This window comes from Arvicola amphibius, chromosome 9, assembly GCF_903992535.2.
Source record: "Arvicola amphibius chromosome 9, mArvAmp1.2, whole genome shotgun sequence".
In the NCBI taxonomy this organism is placed as follows: Eukaryota; Metazoa; Chordata; class Mammalia; order Rodentia; family Cricetidae; genus Arvicola; species Arvicola amphibius.
The window spans coordinates 76,360,091-76,380,291 of record NC_052055.2 but is presented as its reverse complement, the minus strand read 5'-3'; the positions used below and the strand labels follow the sequence as shown (position 1 = coordinate 76,380,291).

The 20,201-nt window shown below is 38.5% G+C and overlaps 1 protein-coding gene and 1 pseudogene across 4 annotated transcripts; both read right to left on the bottom strand.

Annotated features, from left to right (window-relative positions):
* Positions 1-903: 903 nt before the first annotated feature.
* LOC119824141 lies at positions 904-1,076 on the bottom strand (annotated as a pseudogene).
* A 6,617-nt stretch (positions 1,077-7,693) lies between these two features.
* Cenpq (centromere protein Q) lies at positions 7,694-20,182 on the bottom strand. Of its 4 annotated transcripts, none has more exons than XM_038341189.2 (9): positions 19,994-20,182; positions 15,512-15,646; positions 15,220-15,274; positions 14,116-14,242; positions 13,004-13,072; positions 11,744-11,873; positions 9,128-9,247; positions 8,911-8,988; positions 7,694-8,273 (listed from the first exon to the last, which is right to left on the bottom strand). In XM_038341189.2, the coding sequence occupies exons 2-9, from the start codon at positions 15,608-15,610 to the stop codon at positions 8,142-8,144; spliced, it is 810 nt and encodes a 269-aa protein (XP_038197117.1). In that variant the 5' UTR covers positions 15,611-15,646; positions 19,994-20,182; the 3' UTR covers positions 7,694-8,141. The 4 variants fall into 4 exon arrangements, with proteins under 4 accessions (XP_038197117.1, XP_038197120.1, XP_038197121.1 ...); XM_038341192.1 differs by lacking the exon at positions 19,994-20,182 and adding an exon at positions 19,745-19,864; XM_038341193.1 differs by lacking the exon at positions 19,994-20,182 and adding an exon at positions 19,505-19,686.
* Positions 20,183-20,201: the final 19 nt, after the last annotated feature.

Here is a 20,201-nt window from a genome sequence, read left to right as displayed (position 1 = left end):
CATTCCCCTAGGAGCAACGCTTCAGTATCAACTACATTAAAGTTTCACACGACAGTGCAGACTGAACTACCCGCAATGAGAAATGCCCTGCTGGGAGCTCACATTTGCCACTAGACTTTCCAGTAGTTAACACGGAGAGAAATAAATAGGATTAGGCACTGCTTCAGCAGTCCATAAGATTCCTCCGCGTTCTTCTCCTGTCGGTTGCTTGCTTTTGCCTGTCGGCCATCTCTACACCGCAGTCCGGTTTCCTATATTCAAAGCCTCCCTGGATCAGACTCCTTTTGAGGCTTAGCTCTTGCAACCAACAGATTACTCAGGTGAAAATTAAAATCAGATATTCCCCTGGACCTTCCACACATGATACTACTTTTAACACACAGATGGGAAAACGCCTGTTCAATAAAGAGTGATGAATTTCATGAGTGATCTTCATCAAATGTGAAGATCTGGTTAGTGCCACAGAACAGAGTATAGAAATTCCCATAGATAAAGAAAACATGTTTTTTACACATAAAAAATATATGTATATATTTGTATATATACAAAGTGTTAAAGTTTGCAGAATGCCATGTCTTTCCCACTCTACTACAGGTCCCTAATGTCTTCTAGAATTGGAAAGTAAAGGTGTATAACCTATTTAAGTAAATTTCTGCCAATAGGCACACATGAAAAGTCTTGTCAAGAAAAATAAGTTTTTCAAGGTTTAAGAACTTGCGTTTCTTTAGGAACATTGTTTATAAACACAGAGATAGTACTTGGAAAATTTTATTGATTAATCATACAATGGAAGAATAACTGTCTTGGAAAATCATGTTTAGGAACAAGAAAAACATAATTTGTTTTCATGATAGTACATCATTTACAACACAATGCCCAGTATCTTTTTTTTTTATTTTTAGGGGAGCACTCATATGAACATAAACTCCTACTATCACAAGTTATACAATCCACTTCCCCAAATTGGCAGAAATTGTAGGGGTCAGTACGTGCCTCGGGTGATGAATGAGTCCTGGAGCCTTACCCTGGGAAAACTACCTTCTTTATTATGGTATATCTCTGCTGCCAGTGGGCTTTTAAATTTTATTTAAATTACAATTAATAATTTCAAAATGTTTTTAATTTTCAAGGGCTACTCTAATAAACTCCTACAACCTGGGTCTTTGAGACGTTTACTCTCCTACAGCCCTGGAGCCTAGACAGTAAGGAAAGGGATTTGGTAGGCAAAAGTCCTTTGTGTTTCCAGCTCCTGGAAGTTGCTGAAAGCGACCCCAGGTCACAGAAGTGGATCCAGGGGAGCTCGCTGCAGAAGAGAGCAGCAATGAATACATGGCCTCCAGCGAAACGCTAATTTTAAGGCTACTACTTTAGGAACTTCTAGAGTTGTTTACTGAGGCAACGGATTTGCATGTTCTAAAATCATTGTCCTTCAGCTGTGAATATTTGGAATCCGCTTGATTTCTGATTCTAACATAAATACTGTGTAACAGGAAAAAACCAAAACCAAAAACATAACAAAAAAACCCTTTCATCAGTTAGGTTCACAATTCCTGTGTTTTCTCTCTGTATGTGGCACTTTAGACTTTGGGGGAAATGAATCAAAATTAGGGTGAAATATAGGACCTTTTTCATTCCTCTTTAAACAATAAAAGTTTCTTTCAAGGACCTGTCATCCATTGCTCGTAATTACCGCTCACAGCTACTACATATAAAGGACTTTTGGTTCAGACGATAGACATATCTTCTGTTACTAAGTTAAAATCACAGCACAGTGCAGCTTGAAACTATGTAATGCTCATTTTCCCATGGAAAATTTGAAATGAAAAATGAAACCACACAAAAGCGGTCTTTCCTCTAAACACAAGAATTTATCCTATCTATAGAAGGGGAATATTTATGTTTACCGTGTCTCTCCTTCCTTCCCAATGGTAGACTAATGACTTGGAGGGGGTTATTTACAAAACATACCTTGCTGTTGAGAGAGTTCTGTTGGAAACAGGTATTTTAGCTGTGTCTCTGCAGAGCGCGTTCTGTGTAAATGGTAAACTTATACGCCTGGGCTACTTTTCTAATTAAGCCTTAGTGGAAAGAGGAGGGAGAGTGGCCACACCTAGAGAAGGGGTGGGATTTCTGCAGGCCTGATAATAATCCTCTCAAATACAGCACAGGTATTTTCAATCCGTTTTTCTTTTCAACGCCATCTAGTCTTGTAGTGCAAAACCCAACAAATATGAACCTTGAATAGATGGCTAGTTAGATCTGTTTTAGACATGAGGCCTACCTATTTATCAGAATTCTATTGTGGGGCAGGAGTAGGAAATAAGAACAGAAGCTAGGCAAAGGAGGTACAATAGGAAAATGATATCTGTGCGGACATCTTGGATGATTTTAAATGTTTTTCAAGAAAACGATTTTGTTGCCCTAAACTTCCAAGGTTAAAGCATTCAGAAAAGGGTATTTCTGTAACTGAGAGTCGTTTTGGGAATTAAAATTCCTGCACCATATTGTTTTAAATGAAAAGTCAGCAAGAAATTCATCAGTATGGCTATAGGAACTGGCCTTTTCAGGCTCCCTCTCCTCAGCTGCCCAAGGAACTAACTGGGGGCGTCTCCCTGGAAACCTGGGAACCCCTCTAGGGTCAAGTCTCTTGACAACCCTCAGGTGGCTTCTTAAATTAAGATATATGCTTCCCTGCTCCATATCCACCCTTTCTGTATCCCAAGCATCCCATTCCTCCGAGCTCCCCCCGTTCTCCCCTTCACATTTTTCTCTCCCCATCTTCCCTTGGCCCAGTCTCGCCCAACCCTCAAGTTCCCAATTTTGCCTGGCGATCGTGTCTACTTCCAATATCCAGGAGGATTACTATATCTTTTTTTGGGAGTTCACCTTCTTATTATCTTCTCCATAGAACCTCCACCTGACGATAGATGAAGAAAATGACAGAGCCCCACATTGGAGCACCGGACTGAGCTCCCAAGGTCCTGATGAGGAGCAGAAGGAGAGAGAACATGAGAAAGAAAGTCAGGACCGTGAGGGAACCTCCATCTGGCGATAGATGGGGAAAATGACTGAGCCCCACATTGGAGCACTGGACTGAGCTCCCAAGGTCCTGATGAGGAGCAGAAGGAGAGAGAACATGAGAAAGAAAGTCAGGAACGTGAGGGGTGCGTTCACTCATGGAGACGGTGGGACAGAACTAATGGGAGATCACCAACTCCAGTTGGAATGGGACTGATGGATCATGCGACCAAACCAACAGCGGGGGCTGACTGAGAAGCAAAGGACAATGGCGCTGGGCTCTGATTCTTCTGCATGGACGGGCTCTGTGGGAGCCTTCTCAGCTTGGTCGATCACCTTCCTGGACCTGGGGGGAGTTGGGAGGACCTTGGTCTTAGCATAGAGTAGGGAACCCTGATGGCTCCTTGGCCTTGAGAGGGAGGGAGGGGAGGTATAGGTGGAGGGGAGGGGAGGGAAGGGGGAGAAGGAGGGGAGGGAAGGGGGAGGAGGAGGGGAGGAGATGGAAATTTTTAAATATAAAAAAATAAACCATGAGAAAAAAAAAAAAAAAGAAAAGTCAGGCTGCGGATTTCTACCACCGAGTGGGCACTTGAGCATCTCAGCACATGCTCAATAGGGCTTTGGGAAACAAGCTGCAGAGATGTCCCTGGCATTCGGAGAGTGCTTGCTTGAAGCGACCACAGAGGAGGCCACTGTTTGCCATCTTAACTGCTGAGACTAGGTAAGTTAGGGCGTTCTTCCTGAAAAACTCTGTTCTAAGGAGTAAAATGAGTAACTGGCAACTGAAACCCAGCTATTTGAGAAATCATTATGTCAATTATCCTGTGATAAAATTAAGATGTGCTAGATACTGGTATAATGATAAACAAAAACATAAGACATGTAAGGGATATCTTTTTGTGGTCCTTAGTTTTCTAATGAACTGATACTATTAATGTAGAATAGAACCATGTGTAGAGTGTCCAGTGCAATTATTTACACTTAAGAGGTCAGGTTATTTACGGCCTTAGAGAGCTCAGCATCTCCTGCAATGAGAGCGAGCTCCTATACAGGTGTTCCAAATGACATCAGAATGGCTGCTTCTGGCTTATAGGAAAATAACAAAATAACACTTCCCAGGACAACTGAATCGAAGATGACAATCCTGCAATGAGTACTTTACAGTACAGTGAGCATTTGGCTCCAAACTAAGGAAAAAGTGTGTGTGTGTGTGTGTGAGTGTAAAATAAATGGAAAGGGGCTTCCCTCAGTAAACACAAGTGATACATATGGAGTGGACTTCACTTATTATTTACAAAGAAAAACAAAGAACCCAGATGCTGTAAGGGATCTACTGATATTTAGTAGTTCCTTCTAGCTGTAGTCTAGAAATTTCTAAGAAGTCGAGGAACAACTAGATTGTCCACTGCCACATTCTGACCCTAACTATTTGTGACCTTAAGACAGGTACTTAACTTCCTGGTGCCTCCGTTTATCTGCTGAATGGATATAATAGTGAGTGTTATGAAATTTAATCATCACTGGGCTAAGAGATTAAATATTGGTATAGGACAGCAATGGCATGGGCAAACACACACACACACACAATGGCAGATCACGCCTCTAACAATGTGATTGTCACCAAGTCCCCTTTGTCATCCCCTTTGTCATATTTGTCTCATTTGGAACGTGCATTAAATTCTCCTTCCTTCCTTCCTTTCTTCCTTCCTTCCTTCCTTCCTCCCTCCCTCCCTCCTTCCTTCCTTCCTTCCATTTTCTTTCCTTTCTGTCTCTTTTTTAAAAAAGACCCTAAGAGAGACACACATGAATCCACTTAAGTAGAAAAAGCCAATCTCCTGAGTATATTGGGAATGTGGAGGAGAGAGGGAGGGTGGAAGGGGAGTGGGGGAAAAGAAAAAGAGTATAGCTCAATTAAAAAAAAAAAAGACAAACCTTTTCTATTGGCCACAAACCATTTCATTTAAAAATAAATTCTAAAATCGTTTCATTGAATTTGGAAGACATATTTTTCGTCTTTTTGTTCAGTTTGAATTGAATCATGACATTTGCACTATTGCTATAGGAATTCATAATTCTGTCACAGAGGCTACTCAAAAAGGGAAGCAGACTGAACCTAGTGGCGCATGTCTATAATTTCAGTGTCCCTAACCAGAGCCAGGACTGACACAAGTTCCAGGCCAGCCTGGGATTACACAGTGAGGCCCTCTCTCAAAAACTCCAAGGCAAACCCCTAAGCCAAAAAAAGTGGCTGTTGTGTGGTGATTTAGAAGTAAAGAAATGCACTGAAGGGAAGCTTTTTAAGAAAAGGGCATTTGGACACAAACAGGGCTCACACCTGTAGATATGCTATCACCCAACTGGGAAATCTCAATTTCTCTATTTGCTCTCCTTTCCTTTCTTTTTACCAAAGCCGAACATTTCTTGACAATGAACGAAATGTGAGATTTACACAGGTTTAGAAAAGAAGCCAACATTAACAACTCAAATGCTAATTTTGACAGGTGCAAACTGCATATTTTTGGTAAACAAAGAATGAAAAGAAATGATAGCCAACCACATAACGCAAATCCTTTAATCGTCGGTTCTACCGCAGGTGCTTCACAATAAACAGAGCCCAACAGAGTTGGGAGGGAATGGAGAGGCTTACATAAAGGACTTTAGGTGACTGACATGATGTGCCGGCTGTTAATTTACCTGCATAGCAGCTCAGCCAAACAGTGATACCACGTTATAGTCCTATGGCAGTTTACTGAACACTTATTTCCCTGTTAGTTTGTCTCAACCGTTTTCATTCTGAGTTCAAAATAATTAACAAACATTCGCCGACCCAACTGGTGAAATCACTTAGTGTTAAGTGATCATTTTAAGGTTGAATATTTTTCAAATATTTCTTCACTTTAAAACTTTTCCTTTGGAAATTCATTTTTCTCTTGGTACTTCACTTATAGCTATTTATATATAAAGACATACTTTAAATATGTTGAGCTCTCTAGTCTGTAATGCATTCAGTATCTGGCTTGGCTCTTAAACCTTTTTCAAAACCCATCAGAGCTTCATATAGCTCTCTCTTGCTAGGACACAGGCTATTGCTACACTGACACCTGCTGTTCACCTTATTACTTATCATCTACGTGGCCATAAAAATTATTAGCTACGTATTTATCTCAAATCATTCACAAAAGCATGCCAAAATAAAGCATTTCAAGAAAAATATGTGTTTCTGGTTGCCTGTTAGGTCCCTAACAGTAGCACAGATCTAAGTTAACGCTATATCCTTCCAAAGACAGGAGCGCTGCTGATTAGTTCATCCATGGCAATGAGCTGCCGCTCTCTCACAGTACTGATAAACTAAAATTCTAATTGACCTGAAATCATTTATCAAGCCGATGATATCCTGAGGAAAACAGCATGCTGCTGTAAACGTTCTAACTAATGATAAACATCAATGACTTGGGGTTTTATTAGTCTAAAAGCTTGACGTTTTCAGTTGCTGAGTGCAGGGTTTTAAGTTCTTCTGTGGCATTTATTCCTTTCCTGAAGTCTTCCTGACATTATTTCCTAAGACGATCCTGCTTCTGATTCTTTGGAATCGAGCAGCTCCAGGATTCCTAAAACAAGACTTCCCCCTATAATAGGCATCAATCCCCAAGATATTTAACCGTAAGTGAATTCTGGGGAGCTCTGCCTGGGGGCAATTGTGGTATTTATTAAGAACATATCCTTAATAAAGTAACAAAATATTCTTTACTAGAATTTTTTCAACTGAGTTCTAAGTAGCTAAAAAATACAAGCCGATGTGCATCTTTTGCTTGGAGATGATTTTGACCTGCTTATGGAATTATTTCTTCACATACATAAACTTACCATGAGGCAAAGTTTATGCAAGAACGCTTTGGTGGGATACAGCTTTATATAACTAAAGCTGTGTCAAAACCGCCACCTTGCCTGTCAGCTGGGCTGGCACCTATCTTCTAGAGACAGTTGTTGAGATATGAGATGAACACCCGTGGAGGGTACTAACAGCACTTAAGCTGTCTTCTAACTGCGTATTAACAGCTTCTCAGAAAGCTCATGTATATGGTTGAGCTGTGGGCCACTTCTGTGTAGCTTCCCATAGAAACATTTCTTTCTAGTCCAGGTGCTGGACCTTCCTTCCAGCCAGCAGCTACACTCTCAGCTGCAGGTCTTCATACATCACAGTAAGCAGAGACTGTCACCTCCTCCTGTCGTCACAGTGCTGTCTACCTTCAGCAGTCAGTTCTCCTATGCTGGCTTTCCCCAGAACTGCTTTCTGGCTGTTTTTTTTTTTTTTTTTTTTTTTTTTTTTTTTATTTTTAAAGGAATAGATATACTTAGGTTCCTTTTAAACAATCTTCTTAGAGTATACTTTGATGACAGCAGAAAATATCCAACATCTAAGCATTCACCAACCAAACGACCAAAATGTTATTACCTTCAAAATTAAAAAAATTGGAAAAAGCAGCAATAATTCCACAAAGACCAGGGATTTAAGGAAGCATGTGGGATTCTTCTAGTTCCACATAACCAAACAGAAAATGTAGGTTATTAGCTAACGGGGAAGACACACTCACGTCTTTACTGATTAAGTGCTACACATAAACCCTTCTTATCCACAAAGCTACTTCCAATAAATAAGTTCTATTTAGAAATCATGAACTGTTACAACACTGTCTTTTTATTGAATTTCAAAAATCATTCTTAGTACATGGTCTTAGCAAATAACTATAGATATAGTATATATGGATTTCTTATATTTAGCAACTACTATAAACTGTTTTAAGAACATTAGATACTAATGATAGGCCCACAAAGGCTATTTTTATAGTGGATATCAGAGGGGAATTGTTCTGCAGAAACATCAGTTTTGTAGTAGTATTTCAGTTAAGTTGTACAACTTCAGGCCAGATGTGCAGCTCACACAAGTAATCCCAGCACTCAGATACTGAGGCAGGATTCTGTGAGTTCAAGGCCAGTGTGGGTGATTCTGGACTAGCCCAGGCTACAGACAGAGTGAGGCTCTGTCTTAAAAAGGAAAGTTTTACAATTCATAAACAACAAGTTAATATGGAACAATGCTTAAAAACAAAAACAAAACCAACTCTTTAAGAGTGATCAAGTTTCTCGTAGGCTTCTTGAATGAACGCTGACATGTTCTTCACTGAGGCTGAATTATGAAGGACAACCAAATCCTTTAGAAGAGCATTCTGGTTTGGAATTAGTGCCAAAATTTCTTTCTGTGGGTAAGACAGTACAGTTAATTATAGCACTTTATGATGAAAATAGGTCATATTTCTGTTAGTTGAAGACATATATAATAACCTTAAGTACCCACCACCCAACTTCACTAATTATCAACCGATGACTGTTCATTTTCAAGTAAGTCTTTCTCCCATTCCTGCTAAGCTGGGCCATACATGACAATTATCAATAAGCTCTCTGGAAGAAAGACAAACTACCAGCATATAGATTAATGATAAATACTCCAATGCTATCTCATAAAGTGCTGTATGTCATCGTTAAGTCAAAAGTCAGAGTTACATACCTCTAATTAGAACTCTACAAATACATAAGAGTATATAAAGGAGTATAATATAAAGCTACTCATTTCTATTAGTACTTTACAATGGTGTATTGGCATAATGGAACATTAAATAAATACTGATAAGAATAGTCTACATGAGCTGACAGAAAACATGTTCAAATTATATGCCAAGTAAGAAAAGTAATTTGTCAAAAAATTTATAAAAGGATTAATTTGCTTAAAGAAATGGGATATGGTTTTATATGGTGTGTGTGTGTGTGTGTGTGTGTGTGTGTGTGTGTGTGTGTGTCTAACACAGCCTGGCAGGAGTATGGTAAATGGGTACTTACTTGAAGTATGGGTGCTTTAAGACTTTTTTGAGAAAGTTCTGGAAGAGACAGTACCTTATTAGTATCTACGTGAAATTCCTAAATAGAAACAGAAAGATAGGAATTATTTCAAAAGGCTGCTTTGGCTCACCTTACAAAACTCAAGTTATCTTGGTAACACTTTAGCATTAAAAATTAATAGTTAAAAAATACTACCAATACGGTTTTTAACCATTACCTGTTTCATCTTCTGTTCCTCTTCCTCTATGTCATTTGTCAGAATTTGAATTTTGTTCTTTAGGCTCTGAATATTCTCAGTCATGGACTCTGTGGTCGCTACTATTTTGTCTATTTCGTTCTGAGGCAAAAAGATAAGTTAGTATTTTACAGTAAATGTCTTTCAAATGAAACCCTAGGAGAGAGTATGTCCATATAATACCTTACATTTTAACACGCTCTAGATGACAATTTTAACTTTACTTTTGCATACCTTTCAAAAAACAGAGCCTCTGGAATGCTGCTTGGCCACCATAACATCAATTACAAGAAAAATGTACTTTCATGGGATAAGGAGATAACTGCCCATCACTGCTTCTTCTAAACTTCACCCAGCAGCTAGCTAGTACCAGAGGTCCTGATCCTTGTACGGGTCTTCCAGAGCCCGAAGACTAATGATACAAGCAACAGCATTTGTTAAGTAGCATATGCTTTAAAGTGCCAGAAAAAAATAAAAATATTTTTTAGTTCGGAACATTTATTTAGTTAGGAATGCCTGTTTAAATATGCCAGAAGAATAAAACGCTAGGCATTGAGATTAGACATTAATAAAAACCTTGTATGAGCATTTTCTAAATAAAACATGTTAATTTGTAGAAAAAGACAAGGAAATATGCAAAATGAATGAAATATAGAAATAACAAGAATACGCTGATTGCAGACCAAGTACAGTCTAAACCAGTTACTGGGTTATTAGAGCTGCACTGTTTTAAAGTATATCCTAGACATCATCCCACTTCATCTTAAATATTTCAATGCACAACTCTAAACGATGTAACAAATATGTAAGATCTGTATTACCACATTAGTTAAAATTCTATTAAATTCCACAATGTTGACTATATTATTCTTATTTTTATTTCCTTACACACAGGAACTACTTTACACTTTGTTTGACTAAGGCTCCATACTGGTAATGATTGGTCTGTTTTTTTCTCTAAGTAGGTTTTTTTTTTTTCTGTCTAATTCTTATGTAAATGCAATTCCTAAGTAGAAGGAAGAGGTCATTTGTTTTTACAAATGCTTCAGGGATTGAATGTATGAACTGCATTCCATGGTGAAGTTAACCTATTCCACATCACCAAGCTCCTATGAACTGGCTTCTGATTTTACAATGTGTGGATTAAGACAATTGTAAGGCAAACCATATATATCAGTTTACTATGGCTGCTCTAACAGATCAGTTCTAAAGGGCAATAGCCCAAACAAAGGTGATAGTTTGGCTATGATTCCTTTAAATTATCTGGTGGGAGGGTGGGTGGGTATTTTTGGCTTTTCAAGTTTCCTCTCTGCTTTGCAGAAGGTCTTTTTTTATCTATGTATGCTTCCTTTCCCTGCTCTGTGTATATTTCTTTGCCCCCAATAAAACCTTTCTCCAGCTGCTAATTTGCTGTGCTAGAGATTTCTCCTTTGTTAGTTATTGAGCTAAAGATTTTTCCAGCCTTTTATTATTTACTTAGTTGTTTGTTTATTATTTTTTCAGTACAGGGTTTATCTGTATAGCCCTGGCTATCCTGGAATTCACTCTGTAGACCAGGTGCCCTCAAACTCAGAGATCTTCCTGTTCCCACCTCCTGATGTGCATCACCACACCCCACTATTTCCTGCCTTTTAATTTTTTTACTGACAGAGAAAACAAACCCTACCAAGACTCCTACATGGTAAAAAGTTTGAACTTTCACCTCAGAATTTGTTCGGAGGATCGCAACTCCCCCCCCCCCCCCCCCCCCCCCCCCCCCCGCAATTAGTCACCAGATGGACATCTCAAGTTCTGAATCTTTGCAATTTGTTAAGTTTTATTGTGGTCCTTAGATCAACATCCCTCTGCAGCACTCTGACTGTTCCTCCACTCCTAGAATTCAGCTAAAACAGAGCAACTGAAGAATGGGGCTGCCCAAACTAGAATTTTTTGTCCAATATAAAATAAACTAAATAGCATTTTTGTGGACTTTTTGGTCTTCTTGTGGTTTTTTACATATTTATTTTGATTTTCATTATCAAAATAATGAAAAGTATTTTTTTTCCTTTGTATATGTGTGGTTTTGATTGATTGTTTAAAAGAGAAAGAAAGAACATAAAGTTGGATAGGTAGGGAGGTGGGGGAATCTGGGGAAACTGTAGGGGGACAAAGAACGATCAATATATATGAAAGGCTTTTTCAAAAATATTTACAAGAATAGGGCTATTGCCGGGCGGTGGTGGCGCACGCCTTTAATCCCAGCACTCGGGAGGCAGAGGCAGGCGGATCTCTGAGTTCGAGGCCAGCCTGGTCTACAAGAGCTAGTTCCGGGACAGGCTCTAGAAACTACAGGGAAACCCTGTCTCGGAAAAAAAAAAAAAAAAAGAATAGGGCTATTACTCGATCACATAAGTAAATCACAAATACGTCAATTTTAGAGGCCTAAAGTTCAAGTGAAAGTTTTTCTTTCATTACAGCAAACAAGCAAAAACCAACAACAACAAAAAAATCCTCAATTCAAAATTTGGATTTTACTAGACCAATACTACGATGACTTACATTTACCCTAGTCCCCTTTTGCCACCTCTATACTTACTGAAGCCTTTTTGAATGTCATACCTGCAGTAAAGCCATGTCCTCTTCATTAGCTCTTTCTTGTGCCTTTTCAATTTTTAGCAGATTTGACACATCAGTTAAATAGTTCAGCGTTCTGGCAGGGACTTTCAGGGTTCCACACTGTTGTAGTAATCTTAAAAACAGAATAAACACGTTGATTTTTGGGAACATGATCTTTTTGTTTTTTGTTTTAAAACAGTTTCATTTTTTTCCTACTCCCACACTTAAAAGGATTACAATATCCTGTTTTTTTTTTTTCTTTTTCACAAAGGCTAGCTGCATTTTTCCCCAAAACAAATCACACCTAACTTCAACACATTAATGATTGTTGTAAGTCATGGAATGCTAAGGCTACTTTACTAGAACATATTTTAGTTCACACCATTTAAAATATTTTAAAATCAGGATTTCCTACTACTGTTTAAATATGCTTTCTAGACTACTATAGCCTGTGAGTCTGCCAGTTTAGTATGGATTGTTGAATAAGAGAAATTACAAGTTTTAAGTCTGACCCCAAACCCCACTTCTCATTTTTAAAGAATGCAACCAATACAGGTTAGTCTAAATGCTTTCGAAGGTAACTGAGTTTTATAGTTTAAAGCAGATAAGATGGTTTCTACAGGCTTTGCTATAGAACACAATGAGATGAATTCTACTCTATATTCTAATAAAGTCTTTAAGGAACTGTGACCCCCCCCCCCCCAATTCCAGCAGATGACAAAATAATGTTCTCAGACCTGATTCTTGAGTTTTATGAGAAAGAAATTAAGGACAATATACTCATTGTAGTTGCTTCTGCCACTGTAACAATATGGGTTTTGTAAAAATTCTCTGTAAGTTGAACACTCTCCCAAAGCTAAAACCCAAAATATTCCAAAATCTGAACCATTTTTGGTTCCAAACTGATGTCCCTAGCGGAAAATTCACCATCATTCACACTGACTCACGCAAAAAAGTATTAAAAATATTGTACAAAGGCTGTTAAAATGGCTTAGCAGGTAAAGGGCTTTAGCAAGTACCTGAGGATCCAAGGTAGGATACAGGTAGGAACACAACGTGGAAGGAGAGAACCAAGTCTTCAAAGCTGTATTTGACCTGCAATAGCATGCCACAGCACATGTTCTCTCATGCACACACACACACAAACAAAAGTAAAGCTTTAAAGGGTAATGAAAGCACATTCCACTGAAATCATTTTAGAACACAAGAGCAAATCATATTTTAAAAATAATTATAATTTAATCATTTCCAATTGTATATTACCTTTTCTTCAAGCAGTTGAGATGATACTGAATTTGTTTTTTTCCTTTAATGTTCTTGCTTAAAATTTCTCTGGGGGAAAAAAGAGACTGACTAAATATTACTTTGAAACATAATTCAATCTGTATTTCAAAAATGTTTGAAGTGTTCAACCTTACTATCTAGGTAGAACCACTCACCTTCTCTTTTATAGTAGATACATTTTTAAATAATTTACGTTTAGCTGAAATTCACGATATTTAGTATTACATATCTGTTTTTATTATTACTGGTGTAACACAAATATAATATAATAAAAAGTAGTGGGTTTTGACATCTTCACACACACACACACACACACACACACACACAAACAATGATTTGATAGCATTTCTCTTCCGTTACCCACAAAACACTTTAAGCAGAACAATGACATTTTCTTTGAATCATATTGTGTTATAATAATTTATACACCCAACTTATCTAATGTAGTTAAATTCTACTGTGGAATTTAACTCTTTGTATTTCATATAACATAGTAGTTTTCAGAGAAAGTGTTATTGTGAATGCAACTTCTGAAGAATCAATATTGATAGAACAAGTTAAAAATCTTATAGCCTGCAAATCAATCCACACAGACTTGATTTTTCCTTCACTAATAGGTTCCAGGTTTCTACAATTAAGCAAACCCTTCTTGTTAAAGGCTAATATTGTCATGGTTTAAATTTGATTTGCCTGCCACTGGCACGTGCACTGAGTGCATGTTCTTCATCTGTGGAAATTTTAGGGAGGATGGATATGCAGGAAGCTGGGGTGTGTTTTAAGTGACACCTGGTTCCTGGTGCCTGTCTTGTTTCCTGCTTCCTCCAAGTCATGCTTCCACTACCATGATGTTCAGCCTCCCAAGGGCTCAGAGCAATGGAGCTAAGGACTATGGATCAAATCTTCTGAAACTGTAAGCCTAAATACTCTTTCTGCTGTTTAAGAGTATCTTTTTCACTCTTAATGTTGACGTAAAGCATCCTGTCACCTCCATGAACAAGGTAACTAAAGAGGATGTAGGAATATTTAGAAAAATGTAAACAGTAAATACCTAAGTAGGAGCAAGAGTTGCAAAGGAAAAATCTGAAACTCACAGAATGACTGTCTCCATAAGACTTTGCAAATAATCTCCAGTGTTCTTTGGAACAGGCTGCCAGGTGCTTCTCTTTTTGGAGGCTATTTTTATCCGTTTTAGGTAAGTACACTTTGCTTGTCCTGTTACTGGTAATACAAGAGAGTCTAATCAAAATAGAGGTTTGCAGTTTTACTTAACAATGATTTTAGTGTAATGAGCATTAATGGCATTATGAAACTAAACACTCTACTCTTTAATTCACATCTTCTTGCAGCTACAACACCTCAGTTATTGAAGATGAATTTGCCCACTGTGATGATACCTGATATAGTATCAAGTAACACTGAAATACAAACACTTTTAAATAAACACAGTTATTATTATTAAAATTTGTTTCTGAAAATTTTAAAACTTTCAGAAAAACACTGGAAAACTATTTCTAACACACACTAGGAAAGACAGAACAAGCTATAAATAGACATTGACTATTACACCTTTATATCAGACACGAGTAATTCAGAATGTGGAGCAATGATTCACCTTCTAGTTCTCATCAGCGTGGCAGATAAACCTCAGAAGTGTTTGCCATAACAATTAAATAGTGCACTGTTCTACTTCCATGGCATAAACAACGAGATACAATACTGGCTTCACAAAGATTAGGTAAGGAAAAAGAGGATATAATTATGAAAATTATAGGAGGGCAGAAATTACAAAAGAAAAAGGCAAGACATCTCAGGAAATATAAAATCAGAACACTATCTACATGGAGAGGCAAGGAATCTTCTTATAAGGAAATGATGTTTAAGAAAACATGAGTACTTCAAACTAATTTACTTTGAAAAGCTTAAGCTAGTTTAAATATAAACTAGATAGATTATAAATTATCGGTATAGTCCTGGCACATATATTGAGAGAAAGAAGTAGAATTGTCTCATCTCAGAGATGAATAATTTGGAGTGGGGACAATGACTGTTTTCTAGTGCCTATCAATGTGACATCAGCACTGTGAATGTGGCTGCTCTGACCACCTTTCACTACCGATGAACTCATAATCATGGTGTTGAAAGTTTTTTCATGAAACTCAGTAGAAGGCACTTTAAACAAGACATACGAGCAATACCTTTAGAGGACAGACACCCTGCATGACTTCTGTTTCTTTTTGCTGTGATTCCAACCTAGAGACATAAAAACAATTAAACATAAGATATAAAGATGGTTTTGAAGATTTTCATTTGAAGAGTATACTAAAGAGTTGCATTGGATTTTCCAGTAGACAGAGAAAAACTATACAGCTGCTTCTACAGATAAGGTAAACATTATAAACAAAAAATACACTAAAGACTCTAGGCCTTTTTAAAGGGACAGATATTTCTAATCAAAGGATCTAAATAATAGATTTGATATTTTGTTACCTCATTCTCTGGCAAATCCCCATCATCATCAGCTCTTTGTTTTGAAGTTCTCTTTAACTGTTGAGAGTTTCTCTTAGAAGCATTTGCTTTACCAGGCATTTTGATCTAAACAACACAATTACAATGATACATAGTCTGCAAAGGTGAAAAAAAAAGAGAAAGATGAGGCTTATACCATGTTCTGTTGAAAAGATTAAATGTAATTTTTCTAATTATGTCTTCAAAATTTTAGAAAAATATCTTTTCTTAAAACATTTAAATATGTTTTAAAAAAAATCACTTTGGTGCTGTAGATGTAGCTCAGCTGGCTGAAGGCTTGCCTAAAATGCATAAAATCCTCAGCACTGGAGAAATCTAGCTTGGTGTGCCTCTGTAATTTCAGCCCTCAGGAGGGAGGGCAGGAAGGCTGTAAGCTTATGGCTATCTTCACTTACAGAGTGGGTTTGAGGCTGGTCTTTAACAAGAGAAATGAATCCCTGTCTCAAAATCAAATGAACAAAAACTTTTGGCTCCCATTAGTAAAATAATATAAATTTAATTTCACTCCTTGAAATGGCTACTATTTCCATGGTTTCAGAGAAAACATTTTAAAGATGCTTTTTAATTTATATAGCCCCCATATGCAATACTATCTCCATTTTTAAATTCAAGAAAAAAAATGTAAAGTGGATACAGGCAAAGTCAGTTCAGAGAACATTACTGGATTTTAAATAATAGGTTCGCCCTAACCCATGTTATGGGAAGGGGAAAAGAGAGAGATTTTAGGCTTGTACTCTCACTGCACACTGTGAATGGTAATGTGGAAGTCAGCCACTCATAAGGAGGGAAGCCGTACCTCCTGCAGCACTGTATGAATTGTAATAAGGGTACAGAAATACGCTGCCTACTCGGTGTGTTCATGAATTACAAACCAGACAGGGGCATGGCAATAGAGGTATCAATGGCAACATTTAGAGAAACTTTTTCTCTAGCAGACTTTTAAAATCAAACTCATTTCTGATAAAAAAGAAAAGAAGAATGGGTTATGTATTTTATAATGAGTGGATAGGTTATAAGTTAGGCACAGTTTTAAAAAGTATATATACATATATGTGTTAGTGTTATTTTTGTATTTTCCCCTCCCCTACCTACAGGGTTTCTCTGTATAGCCCTTGGATGTCCTGAAACTCACTCTGTAGACCAGGCTGGCCTCGAACTCAGAGATCTACCTGTCTCTGCCTCCCAAGTGCTGGAATTTAAGGTGTGTGCCAACACTGCCCAATCATATATGTGCTTAAATTCTTGGCATGTATCTACTGAGTTTGCCATCATTCTCTTTCTGAATTCTAAAAATTGACTGCCTTTAAGTTTTTATGTCTAAGTGCTCTGCCTGCATGCACATCCGTGAACCACAAACACAAGCGTGCTTGGTGCTCACAAAGACCAGAGGAGAGCACAGAGCCTCTGGGACTAGAGCTGGAGACGGTTGTAAGCTAGCATGTATGTGCTGAGAGTTGAGTCTGGTTCTTTTGAAGAGCAGCCAGTACAGTCTCTGAATATCTATACTTTTTTTTTTTTTAAAAAACTAAAGTCTTCTCTCATCTAGTTAAAATTAAGACAGAAAGAATAAATGAACAAAAAAATAGTTGAAAGATCACACACCACTTTTAGGAATCATATATCAAATCAGGTAAAAAATTAGTAGATCACACTCCCTTACACCTCCCCCCCACAAAAAAAAAAAAAAACACTTTATCTGTTACTGGGCAATGTGGTACATTAAGTCTATGCTCAGACTTACTCCCTTGTTTCAGTTCTAAAATACCCAATTCCCTCAGCTAGACTTCTACTAAAACACCAATCCACATTGAGTAAGCTTCACTTGTGGACCTCTTCTAGAATAACTGACACTAAAGCAGTTCATGTTCACTAAGAGCATCTGCATGAGAGGGAAGGTAGGCACTGAGATCTTTAGACTGAGATGCTAGTAAGTCCTTCTGACTACTGCTAAAGGGAGGCGGGGCCAATGCTACTCTATGTTACATCTGTTGAGGTTAAACAGGAAAAGACTGGCAGCTTCAACTTCCTTGTGCTCAGAAACATCTGCTCTTGAAATCCAGTCTGTAAGAGAGGGGAAGGCTAACATGAAGAGGAATTGAAACCCTTGGTAAAAGCCTTATCTGAGCCCCCAGAACCACCTTGGCATAGAGTGCACGTGCCTATGCCAATATATCTTCAATTATATAACAACTATACAAGTCAGGCCTACTAAGTCATTCACAATCCTAAACTTTGGAACAAAACATGCGATTAAATATTCACTTAATATGTTTAACATCTACAGTCTTTACCTTGACATTCACAGTCCCTAAGAATCTAAACCTACCCTGCTTCTAACACTCCTTTCCTGATACTCTGACATTACATTTCCCTCTGTAGCTAGATTTGATCGCTTAACACACTATTTCTGCCTCTCATGCATATATTGTACATTCTAAGTAAACTCTTTTCTGGCCTATCTCTGCTCACTCAGTGAGCCATCATCTTCCCAATCCTTTCTAATCACTCTTCTTCATTTCTCTACAGAAGTCTGTGGGGCCTTTTCAATTCTCATCGTCTGACTCAGTAGGGTTTTGTCAATCATTTTCTCTGGATAGTATATACTCACTAGCATTCAACTCAATACTACACCAGATGTGATTTACAAACTGTTTTGAAAAATTATATTGAATACAGAAATTGAGAATAAAATTTCTATAGAAATTTAACAGAATTTCATGTATGTCAAATTAAATCACAAAATATCTGGCCATGTCTTTTGAATTTCTTTTTTTCCTAATACTTATAATTAGATTGGCTTTGCAGAACAGTTTTAGATTCCCGCACATTGTGAAGAAAGTATAAGGTATTTTCACGTCCCTACACTGACACATAGATTACCATAGCTTTCATTGCTGGTGTTGGATGGTTTATGAGGTTGACCAATAATTTATTTTAAAGTGTAGTCAACAAAATTATCAGTATTGACTGACTAGAAATCTGAAAGCAAGACAAAAAAAATTGGTGCGTTCCCAGTGGTGTCTTCATGGTCTCTACTTGAGGTAATAGATGATAGTGGCAAAGCCTCTTTAACACTGGGACACTTTTGTTGTGGTGAAAGGCTGGCTTGTGCACTCTAAGATGGTTAGCAGCGTTCTCATTTCTATTCACAGACACTAGAATGGTCCCACTCCCAAACAGTGACAACCGAAATTGCTTCTGGATCACTGTCAAACATCCCTCTAGTCAAAAAACCTCAGACTGACAGCCAATGAAATGACGGGTAAGAACAAGCTACAAACAGTAGTCCAGGTTCTAAATTACAATGAACTCACTAGCTCCAAATCCAGTAATTAAAATTTCCCATTGATAAAAAAGTACCAATATCAAGTACCTGAAATGCTGAAATGGCAGTACAGAATACACGAAAGTCCTAGATCAGTCTAGATCAGTCTACGGGACAGACATGGTAAGAATATAAACAAGGGTCATTACTGTCCCCATTGGGACAACTTCAGTTCCCAGATCCATAGGAAATCATAGCTTAATATTGGCTTGGCAGACACAGATATGAAAACAATTACCATGTATGAAACTGTTATGTTCAAATCCTTGGGGTCCCCACAAAAGCCAACAGAGGAGACCGAGTCCCATATGTAAAAGCAAAAAGCTTTTATTTTAATTAAGTTTGCAAACTCGGTCTCTCCGCTTGTCCAACGTATTGGATAACCGGACAGCCCCAAGCTCAATTAGAATTGGGTTTTTATAGTAGTAAAGGGGGTGAGAGGGTCTCTGAGGTTCAGGACCCCTGACTGGCTGACTTTTCTGTAGGGGTGTCCTGGTGAGGTGCGTTGGCAGGTGATCCTGAATGGTCTGCCCTTGGGCAGGGGTCGGGTTACCTCACCTTGTGGTTATTTCCTGCTACTAGGTATTGCTTCAGGGTAAACTACTGAGACTAAACGCAACCAAACTGACCCGTGAGCAGGTGTGGGAACATTCAAGGAGGAGGAGAAACGGAGTACTTAAGTGAAAGCAGCCGCGGCAACGGCGTGACAGCTCAAGAGAGTGCTGCTCCGCCTCCCGAGCCAGTCGGTTCAGATTTGAATGTTCAGGCGAGGAGAGGAAAACGGCAGCGAGACACCCTACTTTTCTGTTTGCTGGTTTCCTTGCCGGTTTGCTGAAACTAGTTTAAACCCTGTTTATCCCAATGTAGACCTTTGTCTGTGAGCCACAAACCAGAAGGGGCTCTGGCGAGACAGCCGGACGCTCCCGGTCGGGGTACGGGGCTTCAGGAAGGAGGAGCGGGACGTCCGGGGGAAGAGGGAGGGAGGAAGAGTGTTTTCACGCCTCCTGGGAGAATCCAGGATCTCAAGCCGCTGCCCCCGGGGGCAGAGACCTATGTGGACCTTAGACATTACCCTTCAAAGAAAACAAAAAGCAAACAAACGACACAGTTTTTTTTACCACAAAAGCGTGAGCCTCAAAATTCACGCCGTTCTGGATCCATCGGTCCCTTAAACGCTTTCTCCACTCAACGCAGTTCATTCCAGGTCTTGGAAAGCGCGGCTCAGTCTTTTCGCGCCCAAAGAACCGGAAAAGAAAAAAACAAACCAAAACAAACACAACGACCCGGGAACCGGAAGTGTTTGTCAAGAAGGCCTGGCGCCCGTGC

Excerpts from the sequence above, each read along its gene's own strand:
- Cenpq (XM_038341189.2), bottom strand. The coding sequence starts at position 15,610 with ATGCCTGGTAAAGCAAATGCTTCTAAGAGAAACTCTCAACAGTTAAAG. Across the intron at positions 13,073-14,115 it reads CTTATGGAGACAGTCATTCT|AGAAATTTTAAGCAAGAACA; the intron begins GTGAGTTTCAGA and ends TTTTTCCCCCAG. Across the intron at positions 8,989-9,127 it reads AGGAACAGAAGATGAAACAG|GAATTTCACGTAGATACTAA; the intron begins GTAATGGTTAAA and ends GTTTCTATTTAG.